The sequence below is a fragment of the Channa argus genome, chromosome 7 (assembly GCF_033026475.1).
Source record: "Channa argus isolate prfri chromosome 7, Channa argus male v1.0, whole genome shotgun sequence".
Taxonomy (NCBI): domain Eukaryota; kingdom Metazoa; phylum Chordata; class Actinopteri; order Anabantiformes; family Channidae; genus Channa; species Channa argus.
Genome location: NC_090203.1, coordinates 4109781 through 4127490, shown reverse-complemented (window position 1 = coordinate 4127490; position 17710 = coordinate 4109781). Strand labels below are relative to the sequence as shown.

At 40.7% G+C, this 17710-nt stretch overlaps 1 protein-coding gene across 8 annotated transcripts in view; it reads right to left on the bottom strand.

Moving 5' to 3' along the window:
• Positions 1-17199, bottom strand: part of thsd7ab (thrombospondin, type I, domain containing 7Ab) — a 140489-nt gene extending 123290 nt beyond the window's left edge. For 3 of the 8 annotated variants that reach the window (XM_067510482.1, XM_067510487.1, XM_067510488.1), the window contains exon 1: positions 16295-17196. In XM_067510482.1, the coding sequence (XP_067366583.1) occupies positions 16295-16445 (151 nt within the window). In that variant the 5' untranslated portion in view covers positions 16446-17196. Of the gene's footprint in view, positions 1-16294 lie in introns of all 8 variants that reach the window. The other 5 variants (XM_067510481.1, XM_067510483.1, XM_067510485.1 and 2 more) reach the window with 3 other exon arrangements.
• Between the last annotated feature and the right edge of the window lie 511 nt (positions 17200-17710).

The window sequence follows — 17710 nt, the reverse complement described above, 5'->3', positions numbered from 1 at the left end:
GTTTTGCTCGTTGGCGTAGAGCAAGGCAGAGGCCAGAAAATTGCATGATGGATAGTCTAATAAATTGTGAGCAAGCCGTTGCTCACCAACCTCCAACTGGCTAAGTGATGGAGAATGTGGCTAATACATCTGGGGGAGAAGATGTAAGCTCCAACAGTCCCGCAGGGGATGTTTAGCCTTATTACTCTTTCTTGCTCAATTACTGCTAGCTCTGTCTTCTTATTTTCAGTAGGTAAAAAGAAAAAAACATCACCCCATAAAACAATCATCCATTTAATATTTGTTTCCAATTATAAGAGTAAATGATTTCTGGAGAGCTGACACAAATGAAATGCCTACGAGAGAGCGAGAGAGAGAGAGAGAAAACCAACCTGCAGTCAATGATGCCAATTCATCAACTGACATTTATGACAACTTGGGTTTCCAGTCTGTTATCTTTTTTATTCTTCGTTTCTCATATACAGCGAAAGCACCCTTGTTCTCTAGGACTTATTGAAAGTAATTCTGAAAGTAGAAGAAAATGGGACAGGTTCAAGACAAGCCGATAACCCGGAGAGGTAAATTAGAATGATTTTACACACACACACAAAAAATAAATAAATAAAACTGATATGTAGATGCCTAACACTGTGAGATCCTCAAAGAGAGCACAGCAGCACGCCCTCAAAGAACTGACACAGCTGTAAATCCACATAAGTTCTCATCCTGAGTGTTAGCGTGTGCCAGAAAAGGGATGAATACTTGTATTTTTCATTGCTTCCAGGAGGAAGTAACCCCATTCTTCCCCATTCCTCTACGTGACCACCAGGTTCTCAGCATAGGCACTTTTAGAAAAATGAACGGGGAGAATGTAAACATGGAGGTGACGGATGACATTTTCCAAAGCTTTGTCTTGCAATTAGTTGTGGTTCAAATACACTGAGGCCCCTTCAGAATCCTGCAGACATTTTTTCTTTGATAACAAAGATTTCCTGCTGTGGAGTTTGGGGATTTTTAAAAGCCAGCAACACAAAGGTAAGAGTCTCCCCAAGTGATTTGTGTAGCCTCCATTCTTCACCAAGATCAAAGTGCCAAAAAAACATGTTTTAATAAAGATCCTGCTGGGATCCAATGTTACTGCTCTAAAAAAAAAAATATAAGTTTGTGAAATATAAGGTTTTGAAATAAGCTTAGTTATGAGAGTTATGAGAACAGAGCAAGACGATTAAGGTTGAATTACTTCTATTGGGCAAATTTCGAAACAAACAGCTCCCAACAAAAAGCAGCAGGCAAACACTGCGAGATGCTCCTCAAAGATTTACTACATGTGCCTTCAGGAAAGGCAGGAGCCAACGTAAACATGTGCCACATTTGATCAGACAAGTCTCCAGCGATATGCAATGACATCCGTATTACACTAACTGGTCTGCTTCTAGCTATAGGTCATGAGGAATGTATGGAAAGAGCAGCAGCAAAACTAAGGCTTAGTTGGAACATTTATAAGATGGAAAAAAGTTTGTCAGCAATGTTAAGTAGCACAGGCAGACAAACAGCTCACACAATAAAATAATAGAAAATGCACAACGGAGGATGAACCTAAAATGACAGAAATTGAACATTTAAATCCGGAAAAGAAATGGTGCCACAGGGCGTATCATCGCACATTCCTGTGAGTCCATGGAGGATGAAGAAGGGCACGGTGAGAATAGCCAGCAGCACTAAGGAGAGAGGTCACACGTGCCAAGATGAATTACAGTAGCCAGGGTTGTCTCGTCTGCTTGTTCATTAATGAGTCCTCTTAGACGAGTATGCCATGTTCCCGTGCTGCACAAAGGGACACATCATTTGCTTTTTGCAGCACGTCTGTAGTGGGCTGCCTGTTTGGGATCCAACTGTGTGCTCTCATAATCAGATAAAGCTCGGCTAATCTTGAACTGAAAAAGGATTTTTAATATTTTATGATGCTACTCTAATTGATCGGACCACTTAAGACTGGGAAACACACATTACAGTGACACATTTTGCAGTTATTGTCAAAGACTTTAAAAATTTGTCTATCAAAATTCACGTTGATTATCAAAATCCATGCCCATGGGTATCTCAGCCACAGCATATGAAATACTTGATGCCTTGCAATGACTTTTACAATCCAGGTACTAATGATGCAGTACTGGACTTCTACTGCAAGTCTCTCTACAAACACTTGCTTGACTTTATATACATTTGATATATATATATATATATATATATATATATATATATATATATATATAGATATAGATATAGATATATATATATATATATAGATATAGATATATATATATATATATAGATATATATATATATATATATATATATATATATAGATATAGATATAGATATATAGATATATATATAGATAGATAGATAGATAGATAGATAGATAGATAGATATAGATATAGATATAGAATATGGCTGTCAGACTGGACTCATCAATTCCAATAAAAGTTTAAATTATTCAGTATCACAAGTGCATAATGCACCACCCACCAACCTGACAATGACAGATGCTGTGAAAACTAAAGGTTGACTTGGTTTAACAAACAGCTGTTTTGCTGTGTTGGACTTAATTAATAAAAAAAAAAAAAGTAAATTGCTGAATATTTCCTGTCTATATTAGGAAAAGACTAGATACTGACCTGTACTATACACGTGTTAGATCCAAGACAAGGGATCTTTATGGATTATATCGGGAACTCAATTGACTCAGCTGCAACTACACGCCATTTGCTGATTTATGTGCCCTTATTGAGAGTAGTTCAATGTACAGGCTACTTGAGCAACCTTTTAAAAATCATATTCCCTGTACACCCACAGGCTGTGACAATGTGCAGGAATTACAGTCAGTATCGGCGTTGCCATTACAGCTATTGACTCTGGAGATACAAATGCAGTTATTAGCCAGTCAGGTGGTTTTTATTGTTTTCGTTGTTTAAAATGAATAGGACAAAAAAAAAGACCGATCAAAATGAGACCTAGAGGTTTTAGGGATCTACACGGATATATAATGAGAAACAGCTTTTGCCTCGTGTCTCAATAAAATATGATAAACTATTCCACCCACCACCCCCCAAAAAAGAAAACTAATCTCACATTATGACTACCTGAGGAATAAATACATCAGCTAATCAGCAGTCTTGGTGAAAAATTACAAGATATAAATGATATACAAGATCCTTCCTGTCAGCAACAAAAAATGTTATTTATTGTGTTGGGAAGAATAAGACAAATTATTAATTTTAATTGTGACCCCTCCCCAGCGATGCAGTGCCGGTCCAAGCCCGGTAGAAATTGGGGAGGGTTGCGTCAGGAAGGGCATCCGGCGTAAAAACTGTGCCAAATCAACATGCGGACAATGATCCGCTGTGGCGACCCTGAACTCAGGGGATAAGCCGAAAGGAGAGTAGATTAATTTTAATTGTGAAGTTTCTATGCCTGTTAATGGATCATGCTGCTGCCGTGTTGGTGTGGCCTCTCCATTAGGTTCTGTTTGAGTTGGTCTCCACATGTCCATCATGGACTGCGTCCAAAATTCTAGACTTTGCGGCAAGAAGTCAGGGCCAAAGTGCACAGCTCTTGGTCTTTCCAAAATGTACTTCAAAGTTCCGCTGAAACTCGCTTGAAGCTTCAACAGTCGCACTAAGCCAGTGGTATTTTGGCAAATAATTGTAATTTAGTTTACGTCCAGTCAAAAATGTAAAAAAGCTGGAAATTTTAGTTATTTGATTGTAGTTTGTTTTAGTCAACAAAAACTAAAAGCATTTTTTCATCTGTGATAGTTCTGTCTCGTTTTCATCTTGGTTTTTTAATATTTATGTGTATTAAAATTGAAGATTTGAGGTAACAGTTGTCGCCATTTGGTTGTGTACAGTTTGTTCACATTAGCATTTAGTTTTTATTCGTTGACATAAAATGTATAACACATTGTTGAAGTTTTCACTTATGTTAATTAATCAATTTGGTTTCCTTGCAATCTGTAATGTTAGAACATCTTATACCACTCGTGTGCAGGATTGTTGTTGGCTCCTCTTGAGTTGTGAACAGTTTACTGCGTGAATTTGCACTTTGCGGATTCGATAGCTCATGTGTTAAAACACTTCTCTTAAAAGAGTCTTAAACAGGCAAACTGATCAGATCACAGGCAGAGACCAAACTCTACTGTAGTTTACATATAAGCACATTTAAATTGTATTAAGACCTGCTTCCAGAATCCCAAAGCATTCTTTTTAAAACCTTTGCTAAAGCAATTATGAGTAGGATGCAGATCAAGTTGAAAACACAAAGTAGAGACGGGTGATCCAGCCAAAGGTGGAGGAGTGAATAAACGTTTTAAATTGGTTTTTAAAAGGCAACTAGAGCCTATGTGAAGCTTAACATCAAAATGTGCCTCAGACTCCTGATGACCTGACAGGCTGAGTGGGTTCATATAGTGAAAGACAGTCTGGGATGTATTTTGCTCCTGAGAGATGCAGAGACACTTTCAGTGATTTGTGTATAAAGACTCTCGGAGTAGCATTTGAACGAGCTGAATAAACAGACCTTGGTATTGGACTGTAAAAATGTTGATCTGAGTCTATAATTACACCAATGTTTCTCTCTCTGTTTGGACTCAAACACAGGATGTCAAGATGCAGCATCTCAGCATTTATTGTTTTGCAGCAAAGAGTGGTATCAAATTATATACCTTCAGAGTGTATTTATATGAATGAAGGTGTATCCAATCATTGTTGAATTCATACAGAGAGAGAAATAACAGCTATATTTGAGTACTGTCTGCACACTGGGAAAAGTGTGAAGAGTTTGAGGGATTAATTCTTCTGTATTTCTAAATGTCATGTTGGGTCGAATAGAAGCATGGTTGATGAATCACATACAGTAAAGAGTGCAGAGGACATTTTTAAGTCTGTGTCCAAAAGTCTGCAGTGCAAATTAAGGTGATCAAACAGGAGCGTCCACATTGAAGTAACCACACTGAAGTTTAGTGACTTTTTATTTCTTATCACTTATTAGGTGGAAAATTTTTGGATCTCAATATCCATGTCGTTTTTTTCGTGCTCACATTTTTTCTCTTTATATTAGCAAAATGGAATCGAAGTAATTAAGGATATTGTAATTAATAACTGAAAACAAACATTACCCAATGATAAAGAGTGTACCTCATTATTCTAGTTTCCAAAATGTGTTGCTTTTAGATACTAAAACATAATTTGGGCAAACCGACAGCATCGCTGTTGTTCCCTAAACCTTTTGATGTAAACAGACAAGTGCATACAGTATATGCATATTTATGGTATCATACAGAAAATGTTTTGCAAACTCTGATCTCGAGAATTATCCATCCATCCATCACGTCTAACCATTTATCCTGTTCAGGGTCACGGGGAGCTGGAGCCTATCCCACCTGTCACTTGGTAGGAGGTGGGATACACCTTGGACAGGTAACATGAATGTCTTTGGACTGTGGGAGAAAACTACAGTACCTGGAGGAACACGCAAGCTCCACACAGAAAGGCCACGGGCGGTCGAGGATTCAAACCGGTGACCTTCTAGCTTTGAAGCGATGGTGCTAACCCACTCCACCCCCTCAGAAATGATGAAATATCACATTTATTCTCACTTAAAAATAAACCACCAAACAACAGACCTAATGACTAACTTCCACACCAAAATGACATGAGACTTAAACTGGATGAGAAACAGCCTCTCACAATCTGTCGCATGCTACCACTGAGCTACATTTACCAGGAGGTGTGACCACCGATGACTGTTCTTGCATGACTGTAACTGCTAAATCAAGTAAAAAGCTGCCTGCTTGTCAACACAGCATCGAAGAAAAATGCAAACCCCCCTCGTGTGGAATTCACTGAGCGTGTGCACGTTTGTGTGTGTCAGTTGAGGTAAGTATTTGCCAGAGACCTACTGTGTGAAGTGACACCCGTGAGAGCGGGCCCACGCCAAACACCCACGGTACAATGGGTAGTGTGAGGAAAAGCTAATGGATGAACAAATGAATAGACATTTGAATCAATGGATGTAGGTTTGGTTATGAAACCATTTAAAACATTAAAAGACATAGTAAAATAACCACAGTCTACACTTATCTAGTTACATTTAGACAAACAGAGGAAAATATTGTATTATTTTCTCCTGTATTAAATAGCAACTTCTCCAACTTTGGACTTGCATCCTGTGGTTCTAGCTGGGGGAGTAAATGTAATAGTATTAGACGTCGTCTGCCTTTCATGTATTAAAATGTTTTGCAGTTCTGATGATGACGACATCTGGTTGCTCATACTACAGAGGTTGCAGTTGGGTCCAGCTGCCCGAGAACTGTTTCAGATGACATGATCCTTATTTCTGAAAGACTAAGCTTCTCTGGGATGCTCCTAATACACATTCATAATACTGACTCATTAATTGTGAGATGTTCCAGTAGGTGTTTTTTTTTTAGCTTTACACCACTTTCCAGTTATTTCTTGCCCCTGTTCCGACTTTTCTGAGAGGAGATACACGCAACAAATGCAAACTGAGCAAATTTTGGAAAAAACTATGGATTTTCTACATTTTAACATTTAATATGTGGTCTTTGTATTTAAAATAGGTTTCAATGTATTTGAAAATAATTGTGTTCTCTCTGTTTTTACATTTTACACAGGGTCCCAATTTTGTATTTTTATGAATGAATAACTTTCCTCTGTCTTCACTGTGTTAAAATATCTCCACTTCCAGCTGTAAAAACATGTGAAAAACCTCATCTTTGATGATGTAAAGCAGTTTGACTAAACCTACAGTCTTTAAAGTATAAAAAACTAGATGACAACCAGCAACCACACATTTATAGTGATGGTGTATAGTATTAGGACTGGTCCCGAATATTTAACTATTCAAATAATTGTCCACTATAAGCAGCACACAGGATGCTGCTGTAGAAAAAGAAAGCAGAGGTTAAGTTTTCTTGGTACATAAAGGCAGTGTGCTGATTGTCTTTAGAAACATGTTAACTCATTATTGTTTTTACTGCGATGAGGTGAAGGAAGTGGTTAGGTTTTGCACTGGCACTGGGTTTTGTGCACAGTGACCATGAATCCAGCAAGACTCTTCTTGGATGTCCAGTCAACCCACTTCTCTATGTTGCGTCTTCCTCGTGTGAGGCTCCTTGGCCTTTGGCAAACAGCTTTCTGGTGCATTACTGCCACTGTCCCCACTCATGATGCCAATGTCACCACAGTTCAAGTTCAGATCCATCCGGTATCTGGTTCTCCCTGGGAGCACGAGCCCATTTTGGTTCAAAATACTTTGAAGGAGAAGGAAACTGGTTCTGTGGTTGGTAAAAAAAAACAAAAACTTTTGGTGAGTAAATAAGCATATGTGTGGGCCACCACCAAAACAGTGACAAGTACTGAACATACACCAGGCTTGTCTGCTGTAGGCAGAGGAGTTAGTGAGCCTGATCAACCTAGTGGGGTATTCATGTACAGTCAGCCTTGCCCTGCCTGGGGCCATCTGCCGCCCTCCCTCTAATCCAGGGGCTTGTCACTGGTGATTAGCCAGGCACTCTATCACTCTCTCTCTTCCTCCGCCATAATATATTTGTGGCTTATTATGTTGATACTAAAGTTAAAGCATGCATTGCTGTGCTCTCTCCCTCTAATCTCTTTGTATGGATTTTTGATGCCTACAAATCCTCTATGCTTCCCCTCGCCATCTCTCTCTCTCTCTCTCTCTCTCTCTCTCTCCTTGCCTCATTATTATTTCAGGCCTATTATGCTGATCTTAGGGCTTAAATGAAGTGTGCTCTCTGAAAATTATTTTCTTTTCTATGCATTTTTAAGTTGGCAAATTAACCACCTTTTCCAATTTCTGTTGGCATATGCATCTTTAATGGGGCTAAGTATTTCTGGGCACAAAAAGACTTGAAATGCGGTTAAATTTCATCGGTTTCAAGAATAAAGTGCACACTAATATAACAGCCTAAATGCAAAGGAGATTAACATTATCAATCACATTTATAATTGTCAGGTTTACTAATAAGTGCTGGAAATCTTTTTCCGTCTTGAACCATGTATGTGTGATTAATAAGCATTTACCATTACTGTGAAGGTTAGGTTGGCTGGAAAGCACAGGGTCACTTGGGTGCTAGGTTTAATATGTTAAAATTATAATTCTACTCTATGCAATCAACATCCCTTTGTGTTTATATGCACAAATTAGTATTTTGCTTAGTCACCTTGGCATGATGTCAGTCTATCCACCATTTTGTCCAGACTTACATACACCCACTGGCCACTTCATTGGGTACACCAATACAATCTGATGCCAAAACATCAGAAGCCTAATATATTGCTCCAGTATGACTCACTCACACCCATTATGACCTCAATAATAAACCTTTCTGACATTTCATGTGACAGACAATTTAAAAACTGAGAAATTATAACCTTGCAAAAGAAGAATTCATGTCAGAGCTGGTCTATTTGATGGCATTAGGTTGTACAGGTGTACTTAAAGAAGTGGCCAGTGAATTTACATGTCTACAATTGGTATGAACTGGATGGGTTGTCCGGAAATTCTGTACTGGGTCCAGAAGATGGATCCTAATGACCTAGTGACCCCTGACTTTTGCTTTAGCATCACTATGAGGTTGACACTCGGGTTTTGAGGGAAATTAACTTGACAGAGAGTGATAGGTGGAGTGGTGCAGCATCAGCAGTAATGCAGGCACCGCATCAGGCTGCTGCGATATTGCTGAGCTAGTCAATCTACAGTATGGTCCAAACCTCACCTATGGCAGTGAACTAGAGAATGAAATCGCAGATACAAGTATAAACATCAATTTGAAGCTCAAAATACATTTGCTGGTCCTTTAAGTTGCAAACAGCCAGGTGACGTGGTTTGGGAGTCAGGATGTTTCCTGGATGCCTGGCAAGTATAAGTGGTAGGAGACCAAGTGGCAGATGCAGAACACATTGGTGAAATTACACATCTCATCTGGTCTGGTAAGGCCTTGGTATGACCTGGAGGAGCTGAAAAAGGTTACAAAGGGAAGGGGGGTCTGGAATACCCTGATTCTGCCAGGAAAAGATACAAAACCAGGATACTAGCCCACATGGAAACACTCATTGTCATTGCGCCCATTAGCATGTTGATATTAGCATATGGCTCAGAGCACTAGCATTCCTAATTAGTGTACACTCTCACAGAGCTACTGGCATGGCCCTAGACTCTTAATCTGCTTAATTACCTTTCTTTAATGACATTACTTCTGCATTTTACCACTGTGCAGTCAAACCAATGTAGGACCGAAGCACGTCGTGTACAAGTCAGGAGACACTGGGCTCAACAATATTCCACAGGCCAACACCATCAAATCAAGCATTGGCAAACATTGTCACAAACAATTACCTAAAGCCACTATCCTGACACTGTTTCTTAGAGCACTCAGAAGAATTACTGCACCATTTCTACTTACAAACCAAAAACAAGCAGAAAACGATTCATAAATGGGGTCACAACTGCAGCACTACAGTGGGACTTTCAATAACAAAAGCCGTGTAGCTATATGAGACCAGCAGGAGCTCAGTGTTCGGATGTCATATTCTCATGGTATTCAGATAGATTTAATAGCTTTGATATATGATTCCTTAACCCGCAGATCATAGCAGTCTTTGTTTACAGCTCATCACACAATCTAATGATGAATTAATCTTCTTATAGTGCAACAATAGGCACTTTCCAGAGCATCAAGCTTTCCATCAGTTTCACTCACAAGAGAGCAATGCACAACACCAACCTACTATGAAACAAGAAGCTTTTATGCTAAAAAAAAAAAAAAAAAAAGTGTATCTAAAATAAATTCATGACTACTGCACAGCTGAGAATAAAACTACTTATGGCCAATGGGAGAGATCAGCGATTAATGACAGGGCTGCAGGATGGACAGAAGGATATTTGCTCCTAAGCCTTCTCCATCTTTTTGGCTTTATTAAAATAGCATCGGAGGAGACAGCCCAGGCTCTTTTCAGGTAAATGTCACTGCTTTCTTCAATGATGCTGCTTTTCCTCTCGGCCCACTGAAGCTGTCTTGTTGCATCTTGTGGGAGTCAATGGCCTGTTTTGAATGCCACTCCCTGACCACGGAAGCCTTTGGTTTCCCCCCCAATATGCGATAGGATTTATTTGTGTTGAGCGCAGATTTAGGTCCTTGTTTGTGAAGAGACACCGTGGGGACACGACCTCTGTGCAACTCAACGAACTAAAGCATTCTCTTCATTTTAAAGGGGAATGTGGAGAAAAACGTGTAAAGGAGGAGAAACTAAAGAGCAGAGTTGTGAAGCAAGACTGAATTAATTAAAATTACCCTCAAAGAGCCTTTGAGCAACAGCACCTAATCTGTAATTACAAACTCCCAATTAAGTGAGATTGTAATACAAAGGAGATTTGTATTGGAAAAATGACAAAATTCTGATGTGATATACACACAGACACACACACACACACATTTTTTTTTTTTACAGCAGTACGTTACTTTGATGTAGCTGGGTGAGGCTAAAAATCAGAGCAAATCATCCCTACATATCATAAATCTAATACTGATCTGCTTACTCATGCCATGTCCATGCAAAGTACACTGGTAGTGTAGATCAATGACATAGTGCCCCATCTAAAACATGTTATGAGCTATTCAAATATGGCAAAATAAGGCAGTAGGAATCCTCTTATGTCACTCTAAATAAAGTATTTTGGATGAAGTGTAATCTCTAATCCAGCCATCCCTCCTATATCAGTAATAGCCAGCTCTTAGTGTAAGCTCTGCGGTTTAGATTAAACAAACTCTGGCATATCTTTGCCATTTTTCTCTGCTGGATGGATTGGCCATTTCAAAAAATGCAGCAGCCTAGAGCAGGGAGCGGTGGGGTAATATGTCTAAAGCCACACATCAGATCAATCTGGGTCAAACATGACGTATTGCGCTGCAAATACCTTTAAAATCAAGTGCGATGTCACGGTCCATCGTCGAGTAGCTCTGTATCATTTCAGCTGCAGCGGAGCTTCAGCCACACATATTCTTTCTCCACTGAGACAAAAAAAGTCCCTTTGAAAAGTAGCTTCCTTCCTCTTTTATACGGAAAGATGCTGAGGCCACATGGCTACTGTTGCTGCTGCCTTTCTAAAGCAAGGTTCCGCATGCTGCTGAGTGCTCACTTTCAGATGGTTGTAGGGCCAGACACACACAACAGACACACAATTAGCTTCCATTTCCACTTTAACTGAACTAAAAATGAAAACAAAAACAGAGGCATACTGAATTAAAATAAACCCATTGGCACAATCTGTAATGAAAAATGAAAATCCCAAGGAAATGGTCCTAATTTATATGCATGGCCTTAATTTTTTTGCATGTTGCTAAGGAATTTAAGCAGTGGCCAGCCAATTACCTAGCAGACTCCTGTTTGCCCTCAGGTGCTATGCTAATTAGGGTCATATGGGGTCATGCTGTAATGCACTCGCTGAAATGAGGCTGGGATCTCCAAGGGATATTCTCATTTGGGATGATGCCAGTCACATTCCTCCTGCCATCAAAGCTACAGCCACTCAGGCGCCAGTTTGTTTCTGGATCATTTAAAGAGAACCGTCGGACATAATACACATCGCAGGTATTAGCACACAGCTATTTAGGGAAAAGGATTTTCGGGGCGTGCAGAGAGAGCAGGTTCCAATTTACACCGGTGCCCAGGTGAACTAAGGACGGGAATCAATTATGTACGCAGAAAAAGAAACCCATTTATAGAATGACAAGCCATACTGTAAATGAGAACTTCTGATCAAGGACAGTCCAAATACATTTTAATGATTAGACAAAATACAACAATCTATTTTAAGTAGTCTATGGACAGATGGTGTCGTTATACTGTGCAGATTTTATAGACATATGCTTAAATATACTGCTGCACTTGAAAGAAAGAAATACTTTACATTTGTTCTTGGTATCTTAAGGCTTTACTGTACTTCTAAACTCACTCCGTCCCGCGTTCAGTTACTACACCCAGTTTGGCTGAAGGCTCTTTGCTATATTAATGACCTTGGCTTTCTGTATTGAACTTGTGAACCTGTCACACCCGCTCTCCCTCAATTCCGTGGATGGCCTCTTCAGTGGGTCTCCCATAATAGCAGGTGATTGTGGGAGAGGCACTAACAACCCTCAGCAATGGTGACATCTTTCACTGCTAGTGCCTCTGTGAAGGCAGGAACGAATGCGCCTAACAATAGCCTGCCAGTGCTAGTCGCCCTGTCCCCATGTACTGAAAGGTGACATCAGCGGGATGTGGTGACACACAGCACCACGTTCGGAGTGCTGAAAGCCGCAGTGCTCCTCATTGTATGATTCTGTGTAGAACTAAAACGCCATTGTGTCTGAGAAGTGGCAGGTCATTACAAAGGCGAGGCTGCCAAATGTACAGACCTACACACAGAAACACACTCACGTACAGACACTGTAGACACACGGAGAAATGTGTTTCATTTAAACTCTTTACTGTCTTAAACAGTCAACAATGAATAGACGTTTTTAAGTCTGTGATTAACTTTAACAGCACCTACAATGCTCCTGCTCTGTGAAGAGACCATAAAAGGTGGCCAATAAGAAGCCTGTGTGATGCAAAGCCATGGGTTTGCTGTTGCCTCTTTAAACTTTGGTAACTTATCTAAATGTGATGGCCATTTTGGAAACACGATTTTGTGAGATACCAGCTACTTTACACTGGATGGAGTTGAACTACAGCAAAAGTTCCCTTGAGCCAAATCTAAAAGTAGTACTTCAGACTGCTTTCCAAAACAATCATGTTGACAATGTACAATAGATTAAAGATTATTACATAATGCAAAGAAATCCCATGACAGAAACCCCTCCCTATCCTTTTATTGCCCCCAATGGTTGGCAGTTTAAGTAAATGGTAAACAGTCTGCACTTATATAGGACTATAGGTCGCCCCAGTAACAGTTAACAACACATGGCAGAAAAGTACTTAAACTACTTGAATCACTATGAAAACATGCTGATAAACTACCACCGAGCTACTGCAAAGTGTAGTTAAACTAGTAGTTTCTTTAGGCTTCAAATAGTTCACTACTCCCTGCACTTGTGATAGATGAAATCTGTTAGATTATCCATCAAGCAAGGATTATTTCCAGCATGATGCCGTGTGTTAACACACATACTGAGAAACAATCCCATGTGTGTTAAGTAGGTGAGCTGGAGCAAGAACTTTGAATAGGCTGTGCATGACTCAGGTGACTTAAAAGGACTACAGCAAAGAGACACGTGCTGAGAAGTGTGACTTCACCTTCTCAGATAAGATGGTAGGTGAAAGGAGATTGGCCTGATCAGAGACAAGGGGTAACACCTGGGTAATCTGAATGATAGCTAATCCGGATCAAAGTAAAGATTACAGGCCCGCATTCGGGTGAGGGGGGGTTTAATCAGAATGTCAAATCAGACTGATAAATTATTCAACATTAAAAAAAAAAAGAAAAAAAAAAGCAGCTTTTCTTTGCAAAGTTCATCTTCTTTTTCTATCAATCGATATATTTAAAGATCCGGTGAAAGATTACCTACCTGCCTAATCTTCAAGCCACATTCAACCGAACACAGTCAGGCATAGAGAGAATTGCAAGATATGGAGATGTAACAGTGTGTGTTTTCTAAAATTCACCATCACCACCTGTAATTGCTTTGTCCTCAGGCAGACATGTGAGGTCCTGACAGCTCAAACCTGGCAACCTTGTCTCCCCAACAACACTAATGAAGCACACAGATACAGTTGCACCAGAATTGCAAAGATGCACCTGCTGTGTGTGTGTGTGTGTACAGTAGGACTATGCTTCTACACGTGTGGCAATTAGCAATTCTCTGTTGAAAATTATTACACAAGATCTCGCAGCATTTGTTAGACACATTTTCATCCACGTGTTGGCTACTGAGTACTGGCACCAGAAAAGGTTTTTTCTAAAACTTGAACAACAATGGTGGAAAAAGCCATGACTCTTAAAACAGCAATGCAAAATATAGCATAGAGTGCCAGACAGTGAAACAGTGCAATCGAGCTGCAGAGGAACAAGTGCAAAGGGAGTGCACATTTGAGAGGAAGCGACAGAAGAAAAATGGTGTGAAAATAGCATCTGAGAGGGAGACAAACTCTCGGCAATCTCTCAAAGGCTCCGGAAAACTGTGGCGTGCCATTATCACCATCATCACCACCATCATCCTCGTGGTGGCTATAATCATTCTTCTTTTTTTTTTCCCCCCTCTCCTTCAGAAATATCAGTTGCAGTGTATGGCAGAGCATGTTGTCTCTCTCTGCCTCATTTGAATAGTATTCCAAGAGGAAAAAACTGCATTGAAGTCTCTCACCTTCTAAAACAGATACATCATATTTTCGGGGGAGGCAATAAAGGCAATGCAAGCCCAATTCCCCCCAGTTTTGAAGACAGGGGCTGTATTTCAGCTACACTCATCAATATGCAAAACATCAGAGCATTGCTTGCCACAAGAATATTCCCTCCACTGCACACTCTGCCAATGTGCACAAACATCATCACATTTTGTGTTTTTGTTTTTTTTAAACAAGTATGCAAATCTTTTTCAAACATAATCACATTTCGATTAAAAGCACTGGGATTCAAAGCCCTAAATTGCCCTATGTGTTTTTGATAGTCTACAGGCAATTGTCAAACCAAAAAGGCAGAAGAAGAAAAAAAAAAAAAAAAAGGACACTCCAGGGCTGAAATCAATGAACTACCTTTTATTTGGGAAGAAGTGAACAATTTCCCAACATTGGATTACATTTCAAAGCACAAAGCCTAGAGCTTTCCAGTCGAGGAGCATGTATAGTGTGGGAGAAAGGTGCCGTAGCGTGGGAGAGAGGCATAATCACAATGACCTACAGTAGGGTGGATGTAGGTTAAGTTAGTCCCTCACTCTGCCTGCAGTGCTCACTCTGCCTTTCTCCTTCTCAAGTCTGTTCCCTGGGCTGTCTTTCCTGGGTTGTTAAATCCCTGCTCCTTTAATCTCCTTATTCAGCTACATCCTCTTTAAAGATGCAGAATCACAGGAGAGACGCAGGACACGTCAACCGGGGACGGGTGCTGGGCACGGCTGAGCAGGACACGTGGGTGGGGGGGTGTGTGAGTCAGGGTTTGGAAGAGAAATTGTCCTGTTCTTGACAAACAAAAAAAAAAACAAAAAAAAGCTTTCAGTAGACCACACCCCAACCGCCTGAGTGTTTGTCTAATTATGAACTGGAGAACTTTCCAAGAAGGCTCAGAGATAACCAAATTAATTTTCTCAGTGTCCATTAGAAATCATCGCTGCCGTAATCACAACTCACTTGACTCTACAACGTTAGCATCCGTGATTGATAGTGGGCCTCTCCTGCATGTCAACACTGATAACACACTTCACTAGATGTCACTATCAAACGCAACTGACTCCAAACGATCCTTTCACTGATAGTTAACACAGCTACAGTACGTTTAGTGCACAAAAGCAAGTGTGTGCTAAGAAACACTGTAGCTACACATCCTACACACCTACTGCATATGAATGAATTTCACACACACAACACACACTTATTTACCGCTGCTATTGTACCATCAAAAACCATTTCCCTTCACTTCCCTCCCCAATCACTCCTGTGCAGCAGTGTCCACCAATCATCTGAATGCTGTAACACATAGCAGCGACATTTCAATAATGGGGAATGTAATGAGACTCAGGGAGATGAAAGTAATCCATTCAAAAATGGATCATGTTTGTCCTGCATGCCAGAGACTAGTCAGTATGAGGAGATTGTTCTGATGGGAGATTTCTGGGTCATCTGTCAAATGAACATATCTTTGAAGTTCAGCAGCGTAGCGTCACATACCTCAAATAACACATTTATGAGACACGAAAAGCGTGTCAACTGAAAGCACTGTAGATCAAGTCAATTAAGCCTTTGAATAATTCTGTTACTGTACTAGAGCCAAAAATAAGCTTCAAAAAAGAAAATGCTGCTGCATGCACTGATTTGCATGCTCCCTAAGAGGATACATAAAAAGTTAAACACACCATTCAGCACACTTCCCACTAATAATGAAACGAAACAACACATATGATTAGCTTTAAGTGATCATTGCTTCTGAGTGTGGGAGGTCACATACATTACCAACACCACCAACCCTCTTAAACACTCCAAATGCAAGTCACGGGATCACATATAATTAGAGGTTTAGCGATACCTGTTTCCCAGAAGTAGACAGACTTCCCATCATCTGTCTGTGTGTGAGCCTTCCAGAAACCACAGAACAGCAGCAATGTCACCAAAAGGTACCAGCTCCCCTCTGTCCTTGTTTGGAGGGTCCCTGCTGCACCCCTCCACCCCGGCCCCATGGTCCGCCACAGGGTAAAAGTAAATCCACTCAGCTCAGAATGTCACCGAAGGCAGTGAAGAGAAAAAAGAAGAAAAAAAAAAACCCCACAACAACAAAAACACACTAGTCCAAAAGGCAGCGAGAAGTGAAGTGTGCTTCAGGTTGAGAGCGACGGTGTGAGTAGGTGTGTGTGAGTGCGAGAGAGAAAGAGAGAAAATGAGGTGTGTGTGGTGTGTGTTGTCAGTCTCGCAGGAGTTAAGGTCCGATACTTGGTCTTGTGAAGGACAAAAAGAGTAGTTTTCTCCTTTTTTTCCCGTTTTGCTCCCGACTTGGCAGGATGGTCCCAGAGGGAGGCTGTCAGTGACGGGGACTGAGCTGAAGATGGATGATACAGTCCTTCCCCTCCATCGTATCCACTTCCACGGTTGCCGTTGCTGCCTCTGTCCTCTGGCTGTGGAGCAGTGACAGTGGGCGAGTGTCTGCAGTGTTGTTCGCCTCCCTCCCTCCTGCTTGCTCCTGCTCACTCTCTCTCTCTCCGCTTCCTATTCGCTCACTCATTTGCCTCTCTCCACTGTGCTGCTCTCTGTTTTTCTACTCTTGTTTTTGTTCTATTTTTCTATCCAGCTATCATCTCCTTTTTCACTCATTTTCCCAGTTTTATTGACACTGCATCTCTCACGTGCTCACTTCCTACTGTTCTCTCCCCTTTCCTCTTTTTCATTTAGGGCACGAGCACAGATTCTCCCCTTTTCCTCCTCCTCCTCCTCCACCTCCTCCCACCCCCCACTCGTCCTCCACTTGCAGTTCTGGGGAAGGCGACTGGAGACCAGCAGTGCGCGCACTGGTCTGAGGAGTTCCCATAAGCACTGCTACCAGGATCAGAGAAACAGAGAGACAAGCAGGGCTTAACTCTGAACGGAGGTGGGGTTGATGGAGGAAGCAGGGAGGAGCAAAACACCAAAGCAGAGAGGGGAGAGCGTAAAAAAAAAAAAAAAAAAAGAGAGATAAAAGAGAGGGGATATTTATGCTTGTGAGAAATGGTTGTGAAAGTAAAAAGGATTAAATATGTTTATTGGAAAAAGATTTAAAATAACAAAATTGTGAGTGACCTTTACTTATTTTTATGTAGGCACAGCACTGGAAAGCTGACAAGCCGCTGGTTCCAGCACCAATCTTTGACTCCGAGCAATTAATTTATTTCAATATTCCTGAAAGCAATGGGCATTTAGCATGATACCCACACTTGCTGAAGAGATAAAGAAAAGAGTGCCACCATGAGGAACC